At 53.5% G+C, this 27,713-nt stretch overlaps 9 protein-coding genes across 9 annotated transcripts; 7 read left to right on the top strand and 2 right to left on the bottom strand.

The window, feature by feature from the left end:
• Positions 1-492: 492 nt before the first annotated feature.
• Positions 493-2,080, top strand: CONPUDRAFT_72096 (uncharacterized protein; the record flags this gene model as incomplete). Its single annotated transcript, XM_007769265.1, has 3 exons — positions 493-1,555; positions 1,609-1,727; positions 1,784-2,080. 3 exons carry the CDS (start codon positions 493-495, stop codon positions 2,078-2,080), a joined length of 1,479 nt encoding a protein of 492 aa, XP_007767455.1.
• Positions 2,081-2,354: 274 nt separating this feature from the next.
• CONPUDRAFT_81459 (histone-fold-containing protein) lies at positions 2,355-3,350 on the bottom strand. Its single transcript, XM_007769326.1, has 5 exons — positions 3,163-3,350; positions 3,096-3,111; positions 3,006-3,035; positions 2,676-2,941; positions 2,355-2,614 (listed from the first exon to the last, which is right to left on the bottom strand). Exons 1-5 carry the CDS (start codon positions 3,337-3,339, stop codon positions 2,522-2,524), a joined length of 582 nt encoding a protein of 193 aa, XP_007767516.1. The 5' UTR covers positions 3,340-3,350; the 3' UTR covers positions 2,355-2,521.
• A 240-nt stretch (positions 3,351-3,590) lies between these two features.
• CONPUDRAFT_122162 (uncharacterized protein) lies at positions 3,591-5,669 on the top strand. The gene is made up of 3 exons (XM_007769381.1): positions 3,591-4,222; positions 4,284-5,146; positions 5,215-5,669. Exons 1-3 carry the CDS (start codon positions 3,603-3,605, stop codon positions 5,424-5,426), a joined length of 1,695 nt encoding a protein of 564 aa, XP_007767571.1. The 5' UTR covers positions 3,591-3,602; the 3' UTR covers positions 5,427-5,669.
• Positions 5,670-10,443: 4,774 nt separating this feature from the next.
• CONPUDRAFT_81461 (uncharacterized protein) lies at positions 10,444-11,802 on the top strand. Its single transcript, XM_007769327.1, has one exon. The coding sequence runs from the start codon at positions 10,551-10,553 to the stop codon at positions 11,454-11,456; it is 906 nt and encodes a 301-aa protein (XP_007767517.1). The 5' UTR covers positions 10,444-10,550; the 3' UTR covers positions 11,457-11,802.
• Positions 11,803-12,542: 740 nt separating this feature from the next.
• On the top strand, positions 12,543-14,534 carry CONPUDRAFT_81462 (NAD-dependent formate dehydrogenase). The gene is made up of 9 exons (XM_007769328.1): positions 12,543-12,612; positions 12,678-12,752; positions 12,811-12,855; positions 12,921-12,974; positions 13,034-13,096; positions 13,180-13,359; positions 13,426-13,659; positions 13,725-14,130; positions 14,183-14,534. The coding sequence occupies exons 1-9, from the start codon at positions 12,607-12,609 to the stop codon at positions 14,194-14,196; spliced, it is 1,077 nt and encodes a 358-aa protein (XP_007767518.1). The 5' UTR covers positions 12,543-12,606; the 3' UTR covers positions 14,197-14,534.
• Positions 14,535-14,873: 339 nt separating this feature from the next.
• Positions 14,874-17,120, bottom strand: CONPUDRAFT_122168 (cytochrome P450; the record flags this gene model as incomplete). Its single annotated transcript, XM_007769383.1, has 9 exons — positions 14,874-15,331; positions 15,391-15,437; positions 15,497-15,618; positions 15,678-15,780; positions 15,837-15,959; positions 16,029-16,356; positions 16,423-16,548; positions 16,609-16,842; positions 16,909-17,120. The coding sequence occupies 9 exons, from the start codon at positions 17,118-17,120 to the stop codon at positions 14,962-14,964; spliced, it is 1,665 nt and encodes a 554-aa protein (XP_007767573.1). The 3' UTR covers positions 14,874-14,961.
• Positions 17,121-18,915: 1,795 nt separating this feature from the next.
• CONPUDRAFT_136517 (uncharacterized protein) lies at positions 18,916-20,414 on the top strand. Its single transcript, XM_007769385.1, has 5 exons — positions 18,916-19,583; positions 19,640-19,766; positions 19,812-19,901; positions 19,959-20,146; positions 20,205-20,414. The coding sequence occupies exons 1-5, from the start codon at positions 18,936-18,938 to the stop codon at positions 20,280-20,282; spliced, it is 1,131 nt and encodes a 376-aa protein (XP_007767575.1). The 5' UTR covers positions 18,916-18,935; the 3' UTR covers positions 20,283-20,414.
• Positions 20,415-20,837: 423 nt separating this feature from the next.
• Positions 20,838-24,094, top strand: CONPUDRAFT_136518 (uncharacterized protein). The gene is made up of 6 exons (XM_007769386.1): positions 20,838-20,874; positions 20,973-21,239; positions 21,311-21,562; positions 21,614-21,640; positions 21,692-21,771; positions 21,838-24,094. Exons 2-6 carry the CDS (start codon positions 21,060-21,062, stop codon positions 23,678-23,680), a joined length of 2,382 nt encoding a protein of 793 aa, XP_007767576.1. The 5' UTR covers positions 20,838-20,874; positions 20,973-21,059; the 3' UTR covers positions 23,681-24,094.
• Positions 24,095-25,554: 1,460 nt separating this feature from the next.
• CONPUDRAFT_152600 (PAH-inducible cytochrome P450 monooxygenase PC-PAH 3) lies at positions 25,555-27,698 on the top strand (the record flags this gene model as incomplete). The annotated part of the gene is made up of 12 exons (XM_007769387.1): positions 25,555-25,744; positions 25,799-25,931; positions 25,995-26,183; positions 26,243-26,400; positions 26,455-26,567; positions 26,632-26,749; positions 26,804-26,817; positions 26,875-27,064; positions 27,136-27,192; positions 27,244-27,268; positions 27,321-27,587; positions 27,653-27,698. 12 exons carry the CDS (start codon positions 25,555-25,557, stop codon positions 27,696-27,698), a joined length of 1,500 nt encoding a protein of 499 aa, XP_007767577.1.
• Positions 27,699-27,713: the final 15 nt, after the last annotated feature.

A 27,713-nucleotide genomic window follows, 5' to 3' on the forward strand; every position in this document is an offset into this window, starting at 1 on the left:
TGATACTGTTCGTGCCTTTCCTGTATTATATAGACAGGAAGAAAGTCTTCATCCTGACCATCATAATTATCCTGTCGGGGATGAACGTTTCACATGTGGAGTGCTCGGAGAAATATATAACGGGCACAATCTTCAAGCTCACACCCTCGTCCACTTATACTACCCCTCGGCGCTCTGAGTAAGTTCATTGTACGTTCATAGTAAATTGGGTCTAAGCCCTTGATGCTAATGCCGATACTATCTGCTTCAGGCCCTCTGTGCGCTTCGTCAGTGCTTAAAGTCTATCATGTGCGCAAGTTGATTGCTTGCAGGGACGCCGACTGCAACTGATTTGGTACCCTGTCAATGGCTTTCATACTTCAGCTTCATCACAGGCTCGACAGAGATTATGAGTCCCTAGAAATGAATTCCGAGAAGGAAAACACCATTCATCTCCCTGGACCACGGGATTCCCGCTTTGCAGATTCTGAGAGACGGACTCGCCGGCTATGCATGTTATCTCTTGCGGCTGTCCTGTTGGTGGGTCTGGCTTGCATCATGGCAAGCTGCATCATTTATGCGGTCCACATGCATGATCCCTTGATGAACGGTCTCACGGTATATTTTGTATCATACTATGACCCATTACCGGAGGTGGTCACCTTGCTCTTTGCCGCGCTTGTCACCGTTTGCACAGAATGTGTTGGCTTCGTTCACGGCATAGCACTCCGCTCGGCACTGATCTCCGAGAATCGTCATCACTTCAACACAAATGCTCGCCTTTTCACTGCCACTAGAAAACAAAGATGGGCTAGCCCCAACGGAGCACTGTCAAATACAGTGATGGCCGTCCTCCTTATTTTGTCTTCCGTGACTGCTACTTGCATCCTCACTGCATTGAACTATCCTCACCACATTTTCGCTGTTAATATGGTCCCCTTGACTACTCTTGGAGTCTCCCTCATTTTGCAAGTTTTGGTCACCATGCTTGCGCTTCGTATGACACCCATTTACACGTGGAACAACAATGCCTTTCAAACCCTTTCAATCTTGTTGCACCGCCGCATGATCCATCGGGTCATTGGGCGATGTATGTGCAGTGCCTCTGATCCTCAAGATCATACTCTTTGTCCGCAGAGCCCTTCACTCTCGTTACCATCGGCATGGCAGGCTCGCAGGGACGTGCGAAAGGTCATAATTCTGATGTGGCTTCTCACTGGCGCAATCGCCCTTTGCGGAGTAGCTTCCTTTTCGGCGGCAAAGCTCGCTAGCCCCAGCAGATCTCATTACGTTGTTTGGTTGTTTGGATCAGGCATTGAAGACGCATTTACGAGTTTAGAATTCTACTCGCCTTCTACACCTGTATTGTGGATATTCACACTCGGGCTCCTGTTTATCCTCCAAGGCCCACTCGCCATTACTCTTCACCAAGCTGGGGTTGTTACGAACGTGCTACATGATGAACATGTATGGAGACGAGCAGCAACCAAGACAGGTTCTACTCTGGAAATGAGTGTTTTGAACACCAGTACAAGCCCGTATAATCTACTCTTGCTCGTATCAAAACCTTTTCTTCGTGCGTAAAGATTACGTTTTGGGCTATACTATTCTAACAATATCATAACATAGATTGGATGATGAGCTTGGCAAATTTTGTGGATATAACACCTACAAATTTCTCATCGCTACTCAAGGAGACGGGATTATATTTCCCGCAAGGTATTCAAGTCGTGTTTTGGGCTTCCCGTGTATGTGAGACCCCGATTGTTCTGGATTCCATGGTTGATGATCATTCTGTTTTCAGTACTGGAATTTAAGCATTGCCCTTGCGGTTCTCACCTCCGTCTTAACCATTCTTGCTCTGCGTCGTCCACGGGGACTGCAGCCATCAGCATACGGGCACTTTCAGACACTCGCCAACCTCATCGACGAGTGGCCCGAGGAAGCCGGAGGAAATGAGCGCATTTACTGGGGCCACAAGGGTGAGTACGAGGGTCCAGAAGGTCCTGACGACGAGTGGGAGATCGGGGAGAAGTGGTACCACGCTGGGACGAGCGGCAAGCCCCTAGAGTCGATCAAGATGAACGCAATTTACGCGTGAGTTCTCAGATGTTCCTTCATCGTTAGTCAAGCATTGATGTTCAACCAGGTGAGTACATGCGCGCGAGTGTGCCTCACGGGAACCTAGTCCAGTCGATACCCGGGCGTGACGCGGAGATAGGATCAACGCATCAAGCATAACCCCGTCGTTTGGTGACGTCTTGGCGCCTTGCGCCGATGGAAACTTTTATCTAAGAAGATGGTCTGAATGGGGGTGAGAGGAATGAACGGACAGATAGAGAAGAGTGAAGTTTATTGCATCGAGCAATTATCGCAGCTGGTATACAGGCGGAACGTGACATGGCAGGGACAACAACAGAGGTCTATAAGCAAACAGACAAGCCAAAGACAGTAGGAAATATGCAGACCGGACTTTCGAAACCGTACAGGAGGTCAAACGTAACCCTTTCGAGACGAGACGAGCGCAATTCGTGGGCATGTACTAGAGAAAGTTGTACTCACTCACCTGGTCGAGCACATGTGAAGAGGAGAGCCCCTCGGCCTGCTCGGAGCCATCCACAGACATATCTCCTGTCTAAAGCAGAGAAAGTGACGCATAAAAAAGATGAACGGAAACCAGAGTCAAGCCAACTCACCTGATCTCGACTACTCGACGGATGATGCTTCGTCTCCCCACCGCCTCCCCCGGCTTGCGCGATATGGCTCGACGAGGGGCCCGTTCCGGACTGCGAAGTCCCCGGGTGCATGACAGCGAGGCTTTCCTCGCGGGGGACAATGTCGATGAGGAAGTCAAACTGGTCGGACTTGGCAAGTGCCTTGGCGATGTCGGAGCGGGAGAGGGTGCGGCGCTTGTTGGAGTCGGCGATGATGAATGCGCGAGCGGTGATTTCTGAGATGAAGACTGTACATTCAAATCAGACCATGCTATGGGAAATGAGTTAAATGGAGAGGGGAGGTCAACGAACTTTCACAAGCTTTGCAGAAGAGGATGGGCGCTTAGGATAGACGCGTGGGTTGTCAAGTGGCACCTCGGGGAAGGGCAAAGCAGGGCATACCATCTGCTGCTATCATCTATCACATAGCATAAGGATGATTGTAAGCGAGTACGAAAGTGGCACATACTTTGACATCCGGGTCGCTCTTCATAACCTTCTTTATCCGTGCAAGGGGCAAAGGCGGGTGACGATAGTCAGGGGTCTCCTGCTCTGCGGCATCGATCTGGCGCTGCCAGAATGAGCGAAGGAAGTCGCTTAGAGGCTCGCCAGGCTGGACAAAGGGTCTCGGTGGCGGGGGAGACATGGTTGATATGCACGACAGACAGGAGAAGGGGAGAGACGCGTGAGATTGGTTGTGGGTTCAAGTTGTAACCCTAACGGTAGCCCGGCGCGTCGCTCCGATAAACTGCCGAATCTGCCCCTAACCCGAGATTAGGAGCGAGATGGCCGTGGGAGAGTCGACGTGGTAAATCGAACAATGGCCAGCATAACACGCATTCACTCTACTCTCCTACCTTTCTTCACATCTTCTCCTCTCATCCTGGCCTCTTTCTCGTGCACTCCACGATGAGGTTCCTCTCCCTCTCCTCGATGCTGCTGTTTGCAGCATCAGCATTCGCTGACAACACCGACCCAGGCATGGGTGGTTTGGTGCCTCCAGGCTTGCAGCCAATTATCACCCGCGCGGACGCCTTCCTGCAGGCTGGCCTCTGGTCTGACGCAGCCAAGACCTATTCAGAGGCCATCGACCTCTCTCCCACAGACTACCTCCTCTTCTATAAGCGTGCCACGGCCTACTTCTCTGCCAACAGGCACACCCTCGCTCGCGACGACTTCAACAAGGTCCTCGAGCTCACTTCCCCCAACGAGTTCGACAAGGCTCTCCTCATGCTCGCCAAGATACACTCCAAGAGCGCCGAGTGGGATGGTGCTCGGGAGATGCTGGTGAAGTACAAGGCAAAAGTGCCTGAGGACCCGGACGTACCGGAAATGGAGAACGACATGCAGGAAGCGGAGGCGGCTGCCACGAAGGCAAGGAACGCACGGCGCGCGCAGCTCTGGACGGCCTGTTCGGAGTCTGCCACGCAGGCTCTTCGGGTAGCTGGCCTCTCGACCGAACTTCGCGAGGTCCGAGCCGAGTGCAATCTCGCGGCCGGCGAGGTGCAAACTGCCGTCATGGACCTTGGGTGCGTTCTTTTCGGTTCCCTATGATAACTGAAGGTTGACCAACTGTTTGTCTATCCACAGCCGAATAGGACAGCTCACCACTCAGACAACCGACTCCCTCATGCGTATCTTCCGCCTCTCTTACTTCCTCTTGCCACCATCCCCAGCAACGGCCAAGACAAACCACATGACCCCTCTCAAATCCTGCCTGCACCTCGACCCCGACTCGTCCACGTGCCTCCCGGCTCATCGCCTCGTCAAGTCGCTCGACAAGGCTTTCACGAAACTCACAGGGCTCGTAGAGGCTAACGACTGGCGCGGCGTCATCACGCACATTGCAGGCAAGAGCCGCGAGTTCCCCGGTGACGGCCTCTTCTCTACCTTCGACGACGCGCTCGCGAAGCACGCTACCCCGGATAAACTCGCGAGCACCAGCACCGCGCCGGTTCCTGATCCGAAGATGAGCTCGCCCCGGCGTGCGCTCATCCTGGGTGCGGCATGCCGCGCGTTCGTGAAGGTCAACACGCCCAAGAAGGGCGAGGCATGGTGCGATGCGCTCCTCGCTATGGCCGCGGAGACCGTCACGGCGGTGAACGAGGCTCCGGGCGGCTCGAACATCGAGGTAGACGCGTGGGTCGGCAAGGGTGAGGCGCTGCTCCTCAAAGAAGAGTGGGAGGAGGCCGTGCGTGCGTTCGAGCGTGCGTTCGAGGCGAGCGGGCGCGCGGACCGCGAGGTGCTCGGTCGGCTGCAGAAGGCGCAGCGGTTGTTGAAGCAAAGCAAGCAGAAGGATTACTATAAAGTCCTGGATGTCCCGCGCGACGCGGACGCGAGAACGATCAAGAAGGCGTTCCGTAAGGCGGCGATGAAGGCACACCCCGACAAGGGCGGTTCTGAGGCGAAGATGGCGACGGTCAACGAGGCGTACGAGGTGCTCTCGAAACCTGGTGCGTATTTCTTCCCTTTCCCTCATTCTCGATTCTGGATCCTTGCTAATCCACCTCGTCTTTTGCAGAGCTCAGACAACGCTTCGACAACGGCGACGACCCGAACGACCCCTCCTCAGGCGGTGGGCACCCCTTCACCGGTTATGCCAACCCCTTCGGCAGCGGCGGCGGTGGCGGCGGCGGCCACCCATTCGCGCAGTTCTTCCAGCAGGGTGGCGGAGGGTTCCAATCCGGCGGCTCATTCTCGTTCGGCCGGGGCGGACACGGACGCGGACACTAGACCACGTTTTAGCTCTATTCGCACTCTTAGACCTACGTTCGGTCGCGGAACATACCTAACCCGAGTGGCCCTTTTTCATCCCTGCCCATGGCTGGAGTCCGGTATTTTGTTATTAATAGTGTGGCACTATCTGTATACATGGCTAGCGTCGCTTGCACCCGCACATCCATATATTTTGTATCTACTACTCTTTGCATGTTACACGCATGCGAGCATGCAATGATTTGAGGGAACCGATTATGCTGTAAATGGTTTGATTGCACACGTCGTTCGCTTCACAATTCACGCTCGTACGAGGGCTGCTGAGACGTCGGACTGCACCAATCATGAAACCTTGTGCCAATGAATTTAGCGGAAAGCGGTGAGAAGGAATAACCAAGATTGAAAATGTGCTAGTGCGGGTGTTACGTTTGTCCATTAGCCGGGAAGGAGTTCTTGCCCAGTTCCGGAACCAGACGTGGGACGGTAATGTAGGCGCTGGATTCGAGGACTCGACTTGACAAACACCTGTAGAAATCCGACGTGCATATCTATCTAAGACACCGAAGATAGCAAGTGATGATTCCGTGGTAGACCCATTGTCAAGACAGCAATAAGCAATGTTGCAGCAAAGTTAGGTTTGGTTCTAGTACCTGCCAGTGAGAGTACGTGCAGGTTTCCGGACCTATCAGAATCAAGTCCGATTTCGAGCTTCAGATGGCTAAAGCATTTAGTCACGTTAACGTACAGTTCACTCTGCTAAGCCGAACAGCAGCCCTGCCGCGAACGTATGGACTTTGGTCCGGGGAAGAAACGGCAATCTCACGGGGATTCGCTACCGAACAACAAGCGAGTGCTGATATCGAGAATAGTGTAACGTTCCTGGACTGATTCATTTACGTTCCTGTTTAAAACACCACCTGTCAGTGGCGTCTTACGCTTCGCGGGAAGTCAGCAGGCTTGTCAATTTGTCAGAGGAATATAAATATAGCTGCGACGAAACAAAACGGAAGAGAACGTGCTGCCGAAGGCGTTGTGCCAGAGGATAAGAAAAGACCGGCGCTACTGAGCGTCAACCTTGCCATAGACGCCCGGGGACCTTCTCGGGCTGTCGGACCGTTAACTTATCAGAGGTTTTGAAGAAGGATAAAGAGGCATGTCGGCGAGCAAGAACAAGAGAATCTTGTACGAAACACAGCATTCATCCAAAAAAACCTCGTCCTCCAATCCAGTATGATGTAAATCAGACACAAGTGCAGCACAGCACTGTTGTACCTGACGGTGTTCGAGAATTTGAGGAGGAAAATCAAGAGCGTCAATGATACTCGGCACTTTGCCGCTTGCCTCAATTGCGCCACGCTATCGTGTGCTCACAGAGCGTAGTTCAGTTACCCTTCAAAGCAATAATGTTAAGTTGAGCGCCCTTGATCCAATGAGATCGGACTCGTGGACGAAGTCCTTGAAGACACGAGGCTTCTAGCATAAACGGATTAGAAGCCAGTCAATTGAGCAGAGTTTGCCTCTACCCAGTCCTGGAAAGACGCTGAGACCGAGTACGGTAGATCTGCTCTTTCAGGACCCTAGAAAGCGGGGAGCAATAATAAGGAACAGGGAACACGAGGTACACGGAAATAGACGGACACCGAACCTTTTCGCTTTGTGAGCTATGCCTGGGCCATCCTCTTATCTGTTGCTCGTAATTTCGTGTCTGGCAATATTAACAACCGCAAGCTAGCGTTCCATGCATGAGAAAGGAAGACATGTTTGAGCACCCAGAGTAATGGCACTGCGCCCTACGCCACTCGCACCGACACCTTGCGCTGCTGCTAACTATACCTTGAGATCAACCTGCCTTGATGAAGAGTGAGAACTGACAATTAGTATAAGGAAATGGGTTACCCAATGATACAACCATCATGCGCAGCCTGAGGATGCCGCCGGTAAACTGGGCAATCGACTATCCTCGGTTCATGAAACAACACGGTGATTGATACACTTCACCTTACTATTCTCGGTGTATGTGCAGTACCGAAGGTGATGGGGTGGTCGAGAACTGGTCTATTAGCCAACTGCACAGGCTGGGCACAAGGAACATGGTAACGCTGTCGCCATCTCGAGCAGCGCGTCCTGGCAGTTTCCGGTTGGAACCATCGCTCGCTCTCGGGAATCACCGTGCTATTCGCCGGCAGCGCTGTATCGCATATCTTTGCATGTTGATACATCATGGTTGTGGGGAAGACACGTTATTTGGGTTAGCTGTACTTACGCAATGTAACCGTAGTTTCTCGACGCACGATGATCAATGTAATTGACCACGGCGTCCGGGGCGAGCATGCTGCACACTCACAGGGGTCAGCATACCCTCAACCATTGGAGGACATAATTGAATCCACGAGCATCGGGGCTCCTCGACCATGTGCTCTGCACTTTTGCTGTTACCATGTAAATGAATCCTTGTCTAACGCGCACTTACAGTTTATGTTAGCTGGACGAAAGATATCAAGTATGCACTGATGGTCATGTTCCGGGAGCCGTCTGCACAAGCTTGCTGTGGACAGGCTGTAGAGAACTTGTACTGGATATAGCTTGTGAACCCGTGGGCCAGGAATAGCTTCCGTCCGGCGCCTCGAAAGTAAAAGGCGTGGCTTGTGAACTTGGACAATCAAGGGCATCACCTTAGCTCAAGCGCCGACGATAGTGATATCGACTCCGCCAGGATCACATGTCTGGACAGCCTGAGTAAACTTCAGACAGCCATCGTCTATAGAAAGCAAAACAAATGTTTTTCCGTACCTTTGTATAACGAATGTGGTTAGCCTTCGTCACGCAATTCACATGCGTTAGACGCAAAAGGACAAGATACCAATCTAAAGAGGAAAGGTGAACGAGCCCCAGAGCCCAGCACTATCGCTAACTCTCCATAAATAGCGGCGCCGCCCACCCTGATCGTTGACTGACTGACTGATCGTTTATACGCCTGTGCGCGCAATCTAAATCAAAGGATCATTACGTTCTCAACATGAGCACTGGGCCGATGTATGATTGTCAGGGCGACGAGCCGAGCTCTTGGGGGTGGCGTCTATCAAGTTTTGGACGCCTGCGAAGTTGATTGAGATTGTCATGTTTGAGAAGCGACGAAATAAGTAGAGTCATATGTTCGTGCTCACCTGTATCATGCGGACATTGACGATAGGCGCCAACGGTTACGAAGCCGAAGGAACTATGTAAATGCGCAGCGTCTGGTTTGGACGTTATTCTAGAATGTAGGGTCCAAAGCTAACGCACCCATATGGACCTACCAAATGATTAGCTTCAGGCTTGCATAACTGAGAGTCCTCTCAATCACTCCGCTGACCGCCTGGTGTCGGAACGTGTGCGGATCCAAAACGTAGCGAAGACTCGTAGAATGGGGAAGCACCCTGGCAGTTTGTGGAAGAAGAGTACACGCACCCGGTGCTTCTGACGCCTGCATAATTGAAGCTGACGTAGTGGCGCCCGTCATACCGGGCTTATCAGCGTTATAGTTGTGCACGGACGAAAGTTCCGAAGAGAAGCGCTTCGCAGAAACTTCGCGGGCTGGAACGAAACCTTGTGAGCCGCAAGCAAAGCAACATGGAGTTACCTAATGACTTGGATATCGTTCAGCACAGTGTTGAGTTGCGGTTGCGATTTTTCTTCGCTTCCGCACAGCAGCCACAGCACCGCCGCTTCGGGCCCGGTCACAGGTTCTCCGATATGATACGAGTCAGAGGCCCATCACCAAATTTCGTGCTGGCTCACAGCAGTTTTGGATTTGGATCACCATCGATGCTCGTAAGACGCTCCAGCAGCTTGAAAACACAATAGCTGGGAACGCGCGAAGACGAGAGTCGGGGACTGCATATCGGCGAGACGAAGCCCCGGTCGCTTGTGTGCTCGCAAGGAAATACGTCCGCGCGAAGATGCTCTAAGAGGAAAGATTGCCCCCGAGAATCTAAATTTTGAGGTCCAAAAAAAGCACGAAAAAGAAATAAGTCCGCATTTTCAGCGTGAGATCGATTGGAGGCGCTCAGCGCAAGATGCGCAAAGAAAAGTTTGTACCTGGCCGACTTTATGCCAAAGTCAGGGCTGCTGCTCTGCACAGGTGACAGGGATGCGCGCCCGCGTACCTGTTCTTAGTGCTTGTTAGAGATTTTCTTCTTCGTGAATCTTCACGTTACGAAGCAGGAACAGACCCGAAACACCCGGTATGCTGAGCCTGAGTCTCGTCATTATCGGGAAGAAGCGTACACGTGCAGTCAAACTTGGAGAATTGGAGTTATCGCACCTGCCTCAAGGCAGGGAGCCTAGCGCGTCCCATGACACAAATGCGTGCTGTGCGGGACAATCATTCTGGCGTCAGCGTGGCTCAGCCACGCCCTCTGAATACATCTGCATCATTATCAAGGACGCATGTCCCTGTACAATCGATTGTTTCGAATGCAGAGCAATGCTTGCCATACACAGCCCCTGGCCGCCTGAAACCGACGCATGAGATCGCTCGGAGGCGCACGATGCGCCCGTGATCAAACACGAAGGCGGGCTGAGTGCATCGCCGAGGTGAGGTTGCTAGGGACCATGCCGATCAATGTCAAATAGCTGACTATTTCCGGTGGTAATGATCTGAAATGAGATCTTGGAAGGAGGAGCCGAGTGAGTCCGGGAGTGTGTGCGTCTGCAGGTTGACGGCATCTCGACACCGTCATGCGCCCTCAGATGCTCTATATAAGTGCATGGTTTGAGGACGACTCACTTCGTTTCGAACGTTCCATCCTAAGAACGCTTTGTACTATCCTTCCTCCGGCGAATCATTCGCTTCCCCCCTGATCTGATACCTGATTCAGAACAGACGCTCGACATCGCTCGTACCTGCCCCCGCCCAACCCAGGTCCATTCCAAGACTCGCCCGCTCCGATAGGATACCGGTCCACTTGTATGCACACACTAGCACCGCATATAAGAGCAACTCCATCTCACTGGATTGCTGCCATCCCTACAGCAACTTCTCCCCGCATCCGAACCCGCGCCCTAGTCACCTCGAGTCAGACCCTGCCTTCCTCGAATTCCTTATCTACCCCTCGTCCACGAGCACTCCCCAGCTTATCATCACATCGAGTCACCAACAGCATGTCCACTCTCACAGCTACCACCCTCGTATCTCGTCACTCCAAGACGCCCTCGTCTGCGTCCACCACACAGACGCTCATCAATGACGACACCCCATCAACCTCTCGGACTGCAACGCCCAACGAGCACCAGCACGATCAGGGCGTCAAGTGCCCCGTCACCGGGCAGGCGCACGGCTTCTGCCCCGCGCAGAAGACTGACTCGCGCTCGCCATGCCCAGCACTGAATGCACTCGCCAACCATGGCTACCTACCACGCAATGGACAGCACATCCATGTTGGCCAGCTTATCAAGGCGCTTCGCGAGGGGTATAACCTGACCCTGCCGCTCGCAAGTTTCCTCGCCGTCGCTGCATGCATGCTTCTTGGCCAGTTCCGTTCCATTTCCCTCTACGACCTCTCTCGGCATAACCTCATCGAGCATGATGCTTCGGTCGTCCATGCCGATGCTACGCCGGGAAGTGAATACGCACCCACGCAAGTCATGCGCTCCCTCGTCACGCGCCTCATCCGCACAATCGGCCACGAACGCACGGACCGCATGACGCTCGACGACATTGCGAACATCCGTGTCAACCGTGAAGCGGAGACACACGTGCTTGACAAAATGCATGCCGAGATCGCGCGCGGTGAGCTGACGATCGCGTTGGGCGTTCTCGGCGGCAAGAGCGCATACGAGGACGGTGCGGACATCGGCGCGTTCCGCGAGTGGCTCGTCGAAGAGCGCTTCCCCGAGGGCTGGCGGCCCGACCACAAGCAGGGCCTCTGGGGAACGTACCGTGCCACGCGCAGGGTCGATAACAAGATGCAGGAGCTCCGTGCGGCGCTGGCGGAGAAGAAGAAGAGTGTGTCGCGGGAGGGGTCGATGTGCGAGTCCAAGGACTCACCAGCTGTGGCGAAGCTGTGAGCACGTTGCCACCAGTCGCAAAAGGGACGTTTGCGCCCAGTCCAGGTGCCGACGCATCTCCCCCTTCCTCACCTACCCTTCTCCTCCATCCCCTTTGCCTCTTCTGCCTTTCCTCGCTTCTTTCATCTACGCTCTTCATTATTTATTTACCATGAGCTTCATTTTCATACCCCTTCACCTCATGTGCTACCTTAATTATTTGCGCATTCGCACTTGCTTTTCACATCGCATTTCGCCGCACCTCCACAACGCCCTAGTTTAGCTTATTACCCATAAGATATCGAAACCTCTAATACTTAGTTTCCTTTTCTTCTTTGCATAGTCAACGCTCCATATAACGTTTAACCCCAGGACTCTCTTAGCCAGTCTATATGGTCGATGACTTGTTCTTGCATGTAACGTGTACGTACTGGGATGTACGAGTGTACGACTCGGAATGACTTATGACTTCATCGTGTACGTTGCTCCAGAACATGAGGCTGAGGCGCCAATGCAGCGTTTGCAACTCATGTCATGGTTATGACATATGTGATGTCAGCCAAGTGTCAGCTCGATCGGAAGGTGTGCCTCCGGCGAGGGCTCAGCGAGGCGTCTTTGCGGTCTGTCGGGCCTTCTGGATCTGACAAACAAGTAGATGTTGACTGGCGTCCGTGCTTCGCGTTGCCTTCTTATCCAAAGTGGCTTATAGAGGCATACAGACCGGCGTATGCAAGGTGTACGTGGTTTATGGTCGCTGCCCAGGGACTGCCGGGAGCTCTCGGGAGAATGTCCTCCTGAGAGCTGTCGTTGAGTCGGGCCTTCCGAGCCTGTACGATTCTTCCCGCGCTACCCGTCTCCTCGCTGAGTAAAATCCGGCTCTTCCCGACCAAACCAAGGCCGCCCCGCTCCGCCCATGCGCAGACAGGGCTAGGCGAGGAGGTAAAGCATCCGACCCCGCACTGTCGTCCCGTGAGCATCCATGTTCTATTCTTTCGTCAAGACGGCAGTCTCATCAACTATTCATAGCGTTCCGTGGAGTCCCTTTGCCATCCCTACGATGCGCTATATAAAGGAAGGAGAGATACCTTCGTCATTCCTCAGTCTAACAGCGTCTCTACCTCTGATACCTCCTCAACTCACCTGATATCTTACCCCGCATACTTACTATACCATGAAGGTGCGCAAGCGAGGCTCTTATCGACGTTGTCTTTGCCCCCTGACGCCATTGACGTCGTCTCATAGGTCCTTGCCATCCTCTATCGCGGTGCCCAGGCTGCCAAGCAGGAGCCCCGTCTCCTCGGCACCGTCGAGAACAAGGTATGCGACTATACACTCGCTGTCCTCCCGCGCTCCTCACCGATCTCCGCTCCTTTAGCTCGGCATCGCTTCCTGGCTCAAGGACCAGGGCCACGAGTTCATCGTATGTCACGCCTCTTTAGGACTCTGATGACGAGGGCAGCAGCTCATATGGTACGCGCACCATAGGTGACGGATGATAAGGAGGGTCCGAACAGCGACTTCCAAAAGCACATCGAGGATGTACGTTCACTCTTTCCCTTATGCATCTCATTCAACCTTGCTGATTCTGTATTACCCAGGCTGAGGTCCTGATCACCACTCCCTTCCACCCCGGATACCTTACCGAGGATGTTATGGCCAAGGTGCATTCCTTTCTCAGACCCAACTCAGATCGGCCGCTGAAAATGCTACTTTTGCCCACTGCTGGATGTATGCGCGCATATAGGCCAAAAACCTCAAGATCTGTGTCACTGCCGGTGTCGGCTCCGACCACATCGACCTGAATGCGGCAGTGCAGCGCAAGATCCAGGTTCTCGAGGTTACCGGCTCGAACGTGACCTCCGTCGCGGAGCACGTCGTCATGTCGATCTTGCTCCTCGTGCGCAACTTCTTGCCCGCTCACGAGGTGCGTCTCTCCCCATTTTTCGTCCGCTCGGAGAACGCGCTGACAGCAATATTGGCGGTGTGATAGATGATTGAGCGCGGTGACTGGCAAGTCTCGGACGTCGCACGCAATGCGTTCGATCTCGAGGGCAAGGTCATCGGCACGATCGGTGCTGGCCGTATCGGCTACCGCGTCCTACAGCGTCTCCAACCATTCGACCCCAAGGCACTCCTTTACTACGACTACACTGCCCTTCCTGACGCTGTTGCCTCGCAAGTCGGGGCTCGCCGCGTCGAGGACCTCAAGGAGTTTGTGTCTCAGGTATCCTCTTCACCCTACCTTCCAGTTCATCCTCCGTATACTCATCACAACGAACTATCAAACAGTGCGATGTCGTAACCGTCAATGCACCCCTGCACGAAGGCACCCGCAACCTCATCAACACCGACCTCCTCTCGCACTTCAAGAAGGGCGCCTGGCTCGTCAACACCGCCCGCGGCGCGATCTGCGACGCCGACGCCGTCGCGCAGGCCGTCAAGTCGGGCCAGCTGAACGGGTACGCCGGCGACGTGTGGAACGTGCAGCCCGCGCCCAAAGACCACCCGTGGCGGAGCATGAAGAACCCGCTCGGCGGGGGCAACGGGATGGTGCCGCATTACTCGGGCACGACCCTCGATGCGCAGGCAAGGTACGCGTCGGGCGTGAGGAGTATTTTGGAGAACTACTTTGCGGGGAAGCCGCAGGAGCCGGCGAACGTTATTGTTGGCGAGGGAAAGTATGAGAGCAAGGCTTGTGAGTATTTTGCAGTGCTTTGGGCTCCATATGCTGATTGAATGTGCTATAGACGGCCAGCGGTGAACGTGATACCCTTGCCTGCGACGTTTTCGGGTGGAGGTTAGTGGAGCTATGGAAACTTATCTTATTCTCGCCGTTCATTGTACGCTTTCTTTGGCTGTAATATACATAAAAATCTGCAAAATACAGAACGTTTAACCACTCATTGGATTGCTTGATCTCTTCATCATCTGTTGGCTGTTTCCTTCCTAGAAAAACGACACTTGTTCTGCGGGTACGTTTACTGTTATTCTCCGTCACTCTCTGTCTGTATTTGCCTCGCTTTTTCTCGCTTAAAATAATACGATTTACAGCCTCAAGTTACATGTGTAGTATTCCTGTTTTCATTCAAACATGATCACAAAGTTTGTTTACAGCTGGAGTGCTCTTGGAGCTGCTACTGAGACCGACCAGGATCGAATGAATAACAGACCTCTGAGGTTTCCATCTTCGAAATAGTCCTTGTCACCGGCTTGTTTGTCGACATCAAACTACTACCCTCAAGTAGATTGTCTTTCTCGTCCTTGAGGATGGGTTGTTGAAGATATAGACGGCAATTATGCTTGTAGACAATCAGAGATGGCCGTCACAGCTTTGTCATTGCAATGTTCGAACTTCATGCCCTCGCCTGATTCTCGAGATCTCGAGATCCGAAAGTGTACAGACTTGTGGAAACTCAGTCTGATTTGGAAAGTCGACGCTCCATATGTAAACAAAGTCATACTGCCGTAGCTCATACCGTTGTTCCACACCCTTCCTCACCAACTCCCAGCCAACGCCCATTTACTCTTAGTTCTCCCCACCCATCTCACCCAACGCCCTCCTCACGACGTCCTTCGGCACCCTCTGCACAAACCTGACCTTAAATGGTGACGGCCTCGTGACCAGCGTATCCTTCCACGCGTCTATATCGTACACCGTGTCCTTGCTCGGGCGCACAACGTCGAACGCCCAGAAGATGAGCGCGAGATTGAGGAACAGAGAGCGGCTTGCGACGTGTTGCCCGGGGCAGACGCGCCGCCCGAAGCCGTATGTGAAGAAGCGGAGGTCTGTACGGAGCTTTGGAGAAGAGGGCGGAGAAGCAACGGGTTTTTCGAGCCATCGAGAGGGGAGGAAGGAGTCAGGGTTGGGGTACGCGGCGGGGTCGCGCGAGATGGCCCTTGTAGAGTGAGGGGTAAGCGAAGGAGTTTGAGATACAGGAAGAGGGACGGTGCGAACCAGTGAGAGCCGAGGACCATCGTGCCCTCCGGAATGACGTAGCCATTCTGTAATTCATCACGCATTAGCTAGGATCAACGAGGAAAAGGCTGACAAGAATACATACATAATGGACATCTCTGTTCGCCCCGTGGGCAATACCGATAGGTACGATAGGGCGCCAGCGGAGCACTTCTTCGATGAACGCCTGCAGGAGCGGGAGGCTGCCCATGTCGTCGAAGCTGGGCGCTATACCGATGTAGCAGATTAAAGCGCTTGCCCATATAAGCAATGTAGACAAAACGTACCTCGTTCCCGCCCAACGACCTTATCGAGCTCCTCATGCACCTTCTTGAGCTCTTCGGGGAACTCGGCCGCCGCGAGGATGGCAAAGTTAAGGCCAACAGTGGTCTGTTAAAAATTGTCAGAGACACAGCTTCACAAGTCATGGTCAACAAATAACTCACCGTGTCGCTGCCCGCGCTAAAGAGGACGGACGTGACCTCAGCGAGCTCGTAGTCGGGCAGCCTGTGTTCGTCCTGCGTCTCGATCATGTTGCGGAGGAAGGACGGTCCGGCGGTGCCCTCAGCCTATAAGCATTCCACGCTCAGTCAATACTTCGGGCGTTCAGAACCAACCGTGAAATGTTCCGCGCTCACCATCTCCTGCTGCACCCTCCCCATCATTTCGTCTGCCAAGCCCTGCTCGTGCCGCGCCCACCCGGCCATTTCCCACCCGAACGCGCCGAGCACCCTGCCCAGCCACCAGAGCCCTGGTGTGTTCTCAAGCGCGTCGCAGATGTGCTTCATCCCCCTGAGGCGGTGGAGTGGCTTCAAGACGGGCAGCGCCTCAACGATGAAGCGCCCCGGGATCAGGGTGTTACCACCGTTTCGCCCAACTAGCAGGATGCGCTGCACTTCTGGTGAGGTGGCGGAGGTTGGCGTGCATTTGCCGTACATAATTTGGATGGTTACGGAGGAGGCGTAGCTGTGGGACGATAAGAATACAGCGCGTGAGCCCTAATAAGAAGATGGAAGAAAGGGGAGCCCGCACGCCTGGAGGTGATCAGCAAACTTGTCCGGGTCGTCCATAATGTTCAGAATAACGCGGCGAGCATGGTCAATCTGAATCGGTTGGTAGCTCTTCGCTGCTTTAGGCTGCAGCGCGGTATGCACTGCCCTTTCATCCTCTCAGGTCAGCAATACATTCATCACAAAAGCGACGGAAAATGCCACGTACTTGCGCACAGTACGGAAATGGTCTCCGACGCCCTCGAATATCAGACGTCCCGACCGCGCCATGAGCTCACCCCCTACGACCGCGCGCGGACGATCGGCGGTCGAGCCCCCAGCTTTCTCCATGATCTCAAGGGCCGCTTCGTAGCTCGCTACGACAACGAACTTGTTGCTCCCAGCACTCAAAGTGTACGCGCCACCGTATTGGTCTGCCAACGCGGCGAGGTTGCGAGCAACACTAGATTCAAGCAGTCGGGTTAGGATGGGTATAATTTGAGAATAATTGAATGTAAAAGGCACTTACTCCTTAGCCGGGAAAGGGTTCTGCCAAAACCACTTCGTCGGTGGGCCAGGAGGTAGAGGACTCCTCTTCTGGCTGGACGAAGAGGCGTTCTTGATGGAGTACAGGGCGAGGAAAGCGGTGAAGGCGGCGACTGCCCCAATGACCGGAGTCAGGGAGATATGATCCGTAACGGAGGAGGGGAGATATTCAGCAAGCTGGTGGAGGTAATGCATGGGTGATTGCATGTCGGTATTCATATTCGTGATGTTGTGCGCCTTTGGTGCTGGCGGCGACGTGCATATATAGGAGTTCAGAATTCATTGCGCCGCAAGGTAAAATTGCTTACTCTGAGCGTGTATCAATCAGTACTGCTTGATAGTAAGTACGCGTACGGCTGCCTAAACTTGATGAGAATCGGAAGATCGTCGCGGGTTCTACGGCCCCGCCAGGGGCCCGCTGTGTCTAATGCTCTCCTTGTCATCCATCTCCAGTGGGCGTAAACCCCAGAGAATCGTCGCCACAAAGGAACAGAAGCGTAGATAGACGGCTAGCCCGTTTACTCCAGAGATTGTCGTTCATTGGTTCATTGTTGGCGGAATCAATGGGAGGTTGGTTCGAAAGACCGGCTTGCACGGGAAATGCATGCGAAAGCCGAGTTTTAAATGGGTGTTTGTCCTTGTTGAATCCTAAAGGTGATGCATAACGGAGCCAAACAAAGCGAAGGCCGCGGTATTGAACGACTATCAAAGCGGCCATACTCCGAAACCTAAGTGTACTTAAAGGGCATTTAAACTCACGCAGAAGTGTGGGTGCTCTATACTGGTAGCGCTTTGTTTAGACTTACCAGACCCTCGTACTAATAGTTGTTACATTAGAAGTATCTAGTCTAAGTACTCTTTTCTACTACAAAAGCTCACGGATTACTTCATCAATTAAGATACTAATGACGTCCTCCCCCAAGCCTAATGCCGCAGCTTCTGAATCGTGTATTGTTTTATCCGTATGTCTGTAAAATCAGCCTGCTGTTTTCTTTTGGAAGGAATGCGACCTTTCCGTCTATCTCGTGTTCAAATTTTCTCACAGCGTCGGCCGATTATTCATACATGCTGACATGCGCATGAACTCAACGGGCTCTACGGAAGCGTTCACTGGGCCTTGGTGGAGGTCCCCGCTGGGATGAGCACTAATATGGTTAACAGGAAGCAACGCGTACGGGTGAGCTAACCTAAACTCACGTTAGTGTCCCAGACTCCCGGCTGCATCTTCTCGGCGTTTTGACCTTGATCTCGCATTCATGCCGCTCGATAAGTCTCCTCTGAGGTTTCTCAGCCCATCTTCCTCAAAAGGCTGACTTTTCCTCTTCCCTTTGATTCCATGCGTAACACGGTACAGCCTTGTGACGGCCCACAGCTCCCAAACGAGCAAGCTGGTAACGCGACACCAGTTAGTAATTGAATTTCTGATTGTACCTATCATTCATCTGGAGCTGCATCATTGAGTAGGCTGTCGCTTTCATAAGCGGTTCAAAAGCGGTCAGTTCAGGAGTGCTTTGTCAAGCTTAGCCTTGCATGGTGGACACCCAGTAAGTAGTCTGGGAAGGTGGACTAGGACACCGGGCTGGGTAGCAAGGTAGATCACGTTCAACCAGGATTAATGTCCGTGTGCTGTGACCGTAATCTCTGGATTATTCCGGCTTGATTACCTCGTATGACAGAGTACTTAATGATTGAGGTTGATGACTCTACGATGTTTGTTCAATCCCACGTGATGCTTCTGTCTCCAGATGCTCTTAGTGGCCGAGCAGTGCTTTTAACGTTTGTTTTGCCCTGGTGCACAACTTGTTACCGTTCCTTGTCAGCTCCTTGACGCCATTAAATGGCTACATAGAGAGTCGCAAACACGCCCGGGTAACAGCGCAGGCGCAGTGGATGTCCCATCGCCATTAGCACGGGCCGGGTCGCAGGCGCTGACGTAAGCGTTTGGTGTGAAGCGCTTACCTGCGAATTCTCCCCTCGTGTCGCCTACAACCATCTCGACACCGTCCGAAGATGGGGCTCCCTCATCCATGCTCAGAGCTACCCACGAACGCGGCTGACCTTCTGCAGCGTTACAGCATCCACGTCAGAGTTGCTAAGTTCGCTATCAGCGACGCGGAGTATCAAAAGAGCGTAATCTCCAAAGAGGGATGGGACCTGCAGGACAAGTCGGGCGTCGTCATTCCTTACCATGTCTACTGGGGGCCCTTATACCCCCCTGCGGGTGTGGGGCGAGTCGGCGACGTCTTCGTCGACAGCAAAAGTCACTCGCTATGGGCCCGTCTTCGGAGGGGCTGGAAGGAGTGGAGAGGCCCTACGCCAACGGAGGAGACGAGCAAAGTTAACCTGAATGACAAAGGGCGGCAGCAGTTCAATTCGTTTCTCATTGGTCACCCTGATCTTCCGGCAGTTGATCGTTACCTATGGTACCAAGACCAGAAGGCTGGCTGGTTCACTCGTGCGGTCGTTCACAGCAGCAGACGGCAAGACATGCGCCGACTGGGTTTAGGTGGCGAAGCTTGCGAAAAGGAGTATCGTGCCAGTGGCAGGGCCGTGCTGGCGGATACCATCAAAATCCTCGAGAAGCAGACACGAAAGCGAGACAGGGTGGAGGATGTCGCTGATATGAGTATTACTAGCAGGGCTCACAAGAAGCCACGGGTGAGTTTATCCGATGGCCTTTCCTAATAGGACATACTTGACTCATGTCTGCACAGACCTCTGTGGACACTGCAGAGAACACGATAGACCCCGGTGAATCGGCGAGCAAACTCAAAAAGAGCGGGCGTAACGACGAACTTAATGTGGGTCCTATGGAGGATGTGATGAAGGCATTTGGGAAAGGTGTGTCTGCTCCCCCAGGCCTTCATTCACTGACACACGGTAAAGCGATGGAGCAGGCCGTAACGAACCATTCGGACGATGCGCTTCGGGCCGCTGAAGTCAAGATACAGACCATGCAGCAACGGGTTTATGAACGTAAGCTGTCGTATGTATCGTGTCAGCGGTCCAAGTAAGCTTAGTTGTTGTCGACAGTCCAACTTCAGCACGTCACAGAATCGAGCAAGTTCAATACAGAGCTCACAAAAGCTCAAGAGAAGATTGAAAAACTGACAAAAGACAAAGAAGGGCTCGAGGAGCAGCTCTGGATCGAGGCAGAATGTCACAAGAAGACGCAGAAGCGATACGACAAATTGCACGGCAAAGTGCAGCGGATGCATGAGGCAAGTCCATCAGATCCCCTCGAACGAATGTAAGCTGAGTGTCCTCGGAAATTGAAAGACTATGCACGATTTGTTTCCCAAGATGGGACGAGACTCGCGAGAGGGCGAACAAGGGGACGAAAGCGAAGGGCGGTGATTGGCGGAGGCATCGGAGGCGTCGGCGGAGGAAGCCGGCGGTAAAGGAGTGACGTAACAGCAGTTAATGAGCGATCGCGTGGCGCTAATCGATTTTGATGAGCCTCGGCCCTCGACGGAGCTTGACGAGGACACGGACGATTGATGCGAAGACGATGCGCGACATACACATCCAACCAATATGTTGATGTTGCAACGAATGAAGAAGAGGCCGCCAATGTTGACCAATAACATTTGGTTTCTTCCTCCTCGGTCAAGAGCCGGTTTGCTAGCGTTGATTCCCACATAAGGGTCGCTCTCTCGGTCTGACTTGCCTTTAAGAGTGTGGGCACCGCTTTTTTATGATGGTCCAGACCGTCGAGGGCGTTGCGGCTGACCATCTGATCAGCATTTGCGTGGGGAGAAAGGAGTAAAAAAGAGGAAAAACGCGGGGGAGAGCTGGCAACCAGGGTGGATCCACTCCTTGGCGGATTTACATGCTCCGGGCGGTCTAGCACCCTCCTCTAGATGGGGTCACTCTCCCCGCCCTCTCTCACTCTCTTCACCCGCACCTCTGAAGCAAATGAGCGTGCAACCGGAGAGATCAGCCAGACGTGAGTTTTTCTTTCTTTTCTCTTCCTGTCGCCAGCGGGACAGGGCGAATTCCATTGTCTGGATTGCACCGAGGAAGGCTGACAAGTGTCCCTCGCAGAACCCCGGGCAGACGACTCCAACGCCCCCGCTGCGTAGCCCCCTCCTCCTCTTTCCCCTTTGCCCTTCATCCCCTCCTCCTCCGCCCATGGACGATACCTCGATGTCGATGGATTCTTCCCCGTCATACCCCGCAGACGACATGAAGCTCGTGCTCGATCGTGTCGTGGACCTGTTCTCCAATCCCTACACCACCGCGAGCACGCCTCAACTAGAGCCCAAGGAGACATCCAGAATAGACGTCGTGCCCCGCCACAGACCCGAGATGGTGCGTCACCATTATAGAACACTATGTTCTTCTTCATCTAATCTCGCCGACACCGGTGCCTAACCTTGTAGGGCTTCTCGGAGTCTGTGAGCATGGCTGCCGAAATATTCGCTCTCGCTCCCGATGGCGACGTCAAGCTACTCTCCGACCCGCAGAGCGTCCTCTGTTCACTGCCTTTCGTCCCTCCGAAGCTTCGCCCTGGATACCATGATCCCAAGGGGGCATCTACCTCATCTGTCCCTCGCTGCCTGCAAACATACGACTATTTCTATACCGCTCCTTCACCTATACCGCAGCCTACCCGAAACATAGTCGAGGTAGAGGTACGTTTACCCTATTTTTCACCGACATTCCCCGTTCATATGTCCTTCTAGTGGTCATACCAAGAGACAGCACGAATGGTACACAACTCTTTTCCCTGCGCTGATCACGCGATCTAACATGCTTGCTAGCTGTCTGCTTCTCTCGCATTGGAGAGACTACATGATGTCGCTCGCGCAGAACTCGTAAGAGTGGGGTGGACCGACGAACAGTTCGTACCCTCATTCTTTCCCCCAAATTATCACACGTGCTTACTTTTACGTACTTCGCCCGCTAGCGACCCTCACCAACTGCGGCGGTCCTCCCTGCAGCTTAACCCACCGGGCCTGGACCGCGACGAAGACGATCTCGTGCCCGGCCTCCTCGGCGAAGACTCGCTCTTCGCGATCACTTCGCTGCAGAACGCCGACGCGCGCTCCACGATATCCGACGTTGTACCCCCGCCCCGCAGATCATCTCTATTATCCTCTTCGTTCATGCATTCCGCGATACCCCCGCCGTCGTCGGATACCGTTGCATCAGACGTGCGTTCGCTGTATGCGCCAACGCCGCAAAATGAACTACACTGCACGCCTCAGGCGTTCCCGCCATTGCCTAGCCCATTCGCGCTGCACCGTGGCACATCTTCCGCCTCCATTCCGCGGGCCGTCACGTTCACTGATGACTCGCTCGTCGCTTCCTCATCCACATCTGCATCTCCGTCGGGTTCAGGTCCATTCTCGAACCCCGCCCGCCGCCTCGTGCGCAGCCGCTCCACTTCAACTCCCTCCCGCTCCAAGTCACCATTCTCCCTCCTGTCTCCCGCACGTTCAATCCTAGGCAGACGTGTGCGCTCGCCAGAGCTCTCGCCCATGCCCGAGGTGCTGCAGAACCAGGACCCGTTCGACTCCGAGTTTAGGTGCCGCGATTTTTCGTTGCAGAGCTTAGTTATTCCCTCGCCGCCTGCGGTGAGCAGGAGGCCCACTCGGACGCCACCCAGTATGAATTTCTCAGAGCTGCACAGGGCGCAGACTCTCGCAAGCCCTGAGAGTCCTGCAAGTCCCGAGAGCTTTGGAAGTGGAAGCCCAGGCAGCCCCGCCATCAGTCCTATGAGCCCCGCGTCGCCGCTTATGCCCATTACACCGCCGGTCACGTCTTCGTTCGCTGCGTCAGCAGCCTCGGACGATGTTCCCCTGCGCATGTCGCAGTCACCGGAGCCTGTGGTCGAGCTGCATGCTTCGGGGCGGTGTTCTCCATATGCATCACGGCCCGCAAGCCCGCGGATTCGCGCGGCAGGAACAGGATTCGCGTCGCTGACGCCATCACCGTTGGCGGATCCGCCGGCGTCGTCGGAGAAGAAAAAGCAGCACCGGTTCAGGACGCTCGTCAAGCGCGTGCTCAACGGGGACGGGAACGGTAATAGACTCACTAAGCCTGGTCCTCATGGGCGCTTTGCTGAAGCGCGATCGAATACGGCGCCTGCACCTGTGCCCGTGCCGGTTCCGAGGGTGCCCTCGTCGGCGTCTGGTCTTGCTGCGCGGGCTGCGTCGCTTCCTAATGCGCATGCGCATTCGCACCCGGGGAGCATCATCAGTAACGGCACCGAAACCGCCCCCAGATCCGCCAACCTGCATTCTAGCGGCACCGGAGCGGCATCGGGAGGATGGGGCGCCATCGTGCGTCGTGCGAGTACCCGGAGCTCGCGGAGCGCGTTCAGCACGCGCGTGCGCCAGAAGCGCTCGTGGACGACGGGCGCGGCGGCGGGGAGCAGGGTGCCAGTTGTTGAGGCGGAGGCTGAGCGCGAGCATTCGCGTAGTAGCTCGGATGAGGTGGATGTTATGGACGGGTGCGATGCGCGGACGACGACGTCGACTGTTGCGACGAGTGTGGCGGTGCAGGAGCGGGAGAAGGAGAAGAGCTGGGTGATTGCGGGTGCGAGTCCGCCGACGAGCCCTGAGCGTGTGGGCGGGCGGGAGCGGGAGCAGTATCAGGGGAGGAAGGTGGGATTGGGTATTGCGATGGGGAGGTCAGGGAGGGCGAGGGAGAGGCCGGTGAGGGAGGTGTCGGATGTTCCAGCAGACGTGAATGGGGCGGCGGGGCATGCTGCGAAGGGCTCGAGGTGGAGCGGGCTGTGGCATTGATTAGTTCCTCAGTCGCTCGTTGGTGTGTCTCGTTCCGCCGGATGCGAATATGTCGCGGTACACGGCGTTGCGACACCATCCCTTCTTCCATCCATTTAGTCTGCTCCCTTATCTTTCCTTTCGGAGCCCCATCCATACCTCGCATCGTGCATCCGCATACCACGCTATCCCCCGTTTCACGGCACCTTTGCCATCCCCGTACCCATCTATACATCTCTCTCTTTTCTTCTCTTCTCTCCTGGATCTTCCATTCGTCTTTCATTCCCCTTCACCTTCGACTCCGTCTTACCCTCTCCCACACGCCGTTCACGATCCTTCCACGTATCTGATTTATGGTATCTGGGGGTTTAATGTCCATGTACCACCATCAACACCCCATTTTCTTTTATGCATCGCATGCCCCATGTTGCACCACAGCCTATACCGTCATCTTATCCGATATCGTACCTCGTATTCGTACCCTGTCATGCCTTTATACACGATCTTTATATCATAAACGATTTTTTGTGCATATGCTGGTGTACTCTGGTGTACGTGCTACTTACTAGTATGTGGGCGGGAGCGGGGTATTAATCGTATCGTATATACAAGCAGATGGTCGGCTTTTGGTTGCCGTTGCTTGGTTGTAGACTCCTGTGCTCTTCACAGCACCCTCGCTCGCTGCTCCAAAAGACTGAATGCAGGACCGGGGGAAACACTTCCGTACCCGTTTACGAGCTGATATTGAATGCGGGGCTCCTCAGCTCATGCCAACAAGACGACGGGATCGACCGGTTCGTTGAAGCAGAATTGTTCGAGTGTGAATTGTATTGAATGGTAGAATACGTTGACCAATCGGAATGTACGTTGGTGTCCCCTCTGTCGATGTATTTTCAAGATACAGAGCCCTACATCCCCTAACGTCCGAATGTATTCAGACAATCCCCCGATGTGTTAAGCCCCTGGGCTTTTTCATCTACAAGAGTTCGCCCAAATCTTCCAGTCGCCCCTTATCATCATGCGAGTTGTAGCATCCCCACGCACGAGAGCATCGTCGTCGTTGGTCACGAGAATTATCGCCAGGATGATAGGGCGAGCGATGAAACATGTAATGTGCCAGTGGTACAAAAATGATATTGTGTTCCCCTCCATTGCCGTCTAAAGGCCGAAGTATAACTGAGGCGTGTCTTGTGGGGCATTGAGGAGGTGGATGTCTGAGAGTTAAAGTTGTCATGTACCTGAGCATGTGGATGCACTATCTTAGCGCGAGCCTGTCCCAAATCCGGGCTGGTGGCCGCGAAGGCAGGAATTACCAGCGGTTCTTCTTCCACTCCACTCTACTCCACTGCTTGGTGTCGGAGGAGCGGCGTAGTTAGATTGGATGAGGTATTTTGTCCCTCAGTGTTGGTGTGAGATAACTTTGGAGAAAGCGGCATGAAGGCCGCAATCAATACTCGTTTCCACCAATAGGCACGCGTATAAGTTTGTTCTGTTCTTTGGCTGATCCTTCGCTTTGAGTCCGCGAGAATCCCACGAGGAACAAAGTGGTGTAAGTGCAAAAACATCTAATACATTTCGCAGTGTTTACAGGACCCCCCTAGCCTCCCGTAGTACGACTCCTTGTCTACCGGAACATGTGCACAGCGCCCGCACGTCAAGGCTTTCTGCGTTCCGATTTCTGGCTCGTTTTTGAGCTACCTTTAGACTAGACCGACATCTCGGATCAGCAGATTAAGAGCTCTATGGTATGTCACCTTCTGCGTCATCTTCGCTATCATCTTACTTTACCGGTCCCTTGGTGGATTTACGGCCCGAAATTTTACGCTGCGCACTTTCTAAACATGTTATAAGCCCGCCAATTTGCACCAGTAAATCGTTGCACGCCCAGTTCTACCATGCATTTTGTAATCGCTGCATCAGCTGCAGTCCTAGGGCTGGTTTCGGCAAGCATCTTTCGAGTTCGCCATAACTTGCGCAGAAAAGGCCTCCCTCCTGGGCCTGATCCCCTTCCCCTTGTTGGAAACCTTCATCAAGTTGATTCCACATATCCTTGGCTCACGTTCTCCAAGTGGAAACGCGCATATGGTACGGTAAAATTTCAAGTACTAGAGACTCGTTCAGCTCATTGTCGTTTACTAGGCGACCTCGTCTACTGCCAGCTGTTTGGGAGAGATGTCATCGTCGTCAACTCAGAGAAAGTAGCCCAAGATCTGTTTGAGAAGCGCTCGCGAAACTATTCGGACAGGATGGATATGCCAAATATGATGGAACCGTAAGCATCCCAAGCTGTTATGCGAGTACGCTGTGCAAGAAGTTCTGATCGCTTCTGTTACAGGTACGGGTTCACTTTCGACACTGCTTTACTAAACCACGATAGCTTGTGGCGTGGACACCGGCGTGTTTTTCAACAAACGTTGCGCCCTGAGACTATTCCTGCGTATCGGACAATGCAGCTCCGTTGCGTGGCATCCCTGCTAGGAAACTTAGAGAGTACACCTACATCGTGGTGGAAGCATATTCGAACGTCTGTTTGACGTCATTGCCTCTATGTCCTTGACTTAAGCTCACATCCATTACGTCCAGGTTCTCAGCCGCCATCATCATGGGGGCTATGTATGACCACGAGCTTCCGGCCAACCCGGAGGACGATATCACGTACCGCACTATGGTTGAATGTGCCGACGTCATTTTCATAACTTCCTCGGCAGGAATGATCGCGCTTCTTGAGGCGCTCCCTTTCCGTAAGCTGACGTTCAACGTTTCTATCAAAGATTTGACAACATGGCCACTGCCAGTGAAATATGTGCCAACATGGTTTCCTGGCGGACGCTGGGTTAACGCAGTAAACTTTAAACGGATTGTGGAAGAGATGATCGACACACCTTTTCGTATACTGAAGAAACGCATCGTGTGTATCGTATCTTGTGTCAAATATGTGAGCTAACAACATATGACATCTGTCGTATTTCCAGACGACCGGAGAGGCCAGACCGTGTATAGTGTCCGAAGCCTTGGCCAAATTCCAAGACATGGGCAAAGTAGAAGATGCTGAGCGAGTCATTAGAGACGCTTGTGGTACTGGATACATTGGTAGGTATACTCTGAACTTGATGCCAACCACTCCAGTCTGACGTATGCCACCAGCTGGAGAAGATACGGTTGGTGGGAACTACCTATTACTGTGCTGAAAATAACCTTTCGGGAACGTTTCTCAGACCGGGTCGACACTGATCGTGTTCATCCTTGCTATGGTCCTTCACCCACATGTTCAAAAGCGCGCCCAGGAAGAGATTGAGAGAGTTGTGGGAGCTGATCGCCTCCCTGACTTCGACGATAGGCCCACGCTACCTTATCTCGAAGCTGTGGTACGGGAGACAATGAGATGGAGGCCTGTTGTACCACTTGGTACGTGTGCAGCGCCATATACAGCTCCTCCTTTAGTTAGCTCAAGACTGACCAGTGAATACTGTATGTAGGGATACCCCATGCTGCAACAAGCGACGATGTTTATGAAGGTCAATCCATTCCTGCTGGTAAGGTCTTTCAGTACTGTTATATTCCTTTATGCTAACAACTGCATTTAGGCGCCGTTGTGATACCGAACATCTGGTGCGTCTCAGTGTTAGCATCTACGTGATTGCTTATATGAACGAGATTTCAGGAACATAGCTCTGGACCCGGAAATTTACCCTTCCCCAGATACCTTTGATCCTGAAAGATTCCTCGACGCCAACGGTCAGCTTACCAAAGATACGTGCGATTTCGTGTTTGGCTTTGGACGACGCATCTGCCCCGGCAGACATTTTGCGCGCGCGTCTGTTTGGATCGTGATAGCGCAAATACTTGGCACTTTTAAGATAGAAAAAGCGAAAGATGCGTCAGGAAAATCGATTGAGCCGGCTCCCGAGTGGGCTGCAGGAGTCACTTCGTAAGTGTATTTAACGGATCCTGGAATTATGAGAACTGATATGTTTGACGCATTTCTCACGATAGGTATCCCAAATCATTCCCGTGCAACTTCGTGTCTATGCGCAAGTAAGTTATGGAAAACAGA

Source organism: Coniophora puteana, assembly GCF_000271625.1.
Source record: "Coniophora puteana RWD-64-598 SS2 unplaced genomic scaffold CONPUscaffold_5, whole genome shotgun sequence".
NCBI lineage: Eukaryota > Fungi > Basidiomycota > Agaricomycetes > Boletales > Coniophoraceae > Coniophora > Coniophora puteana.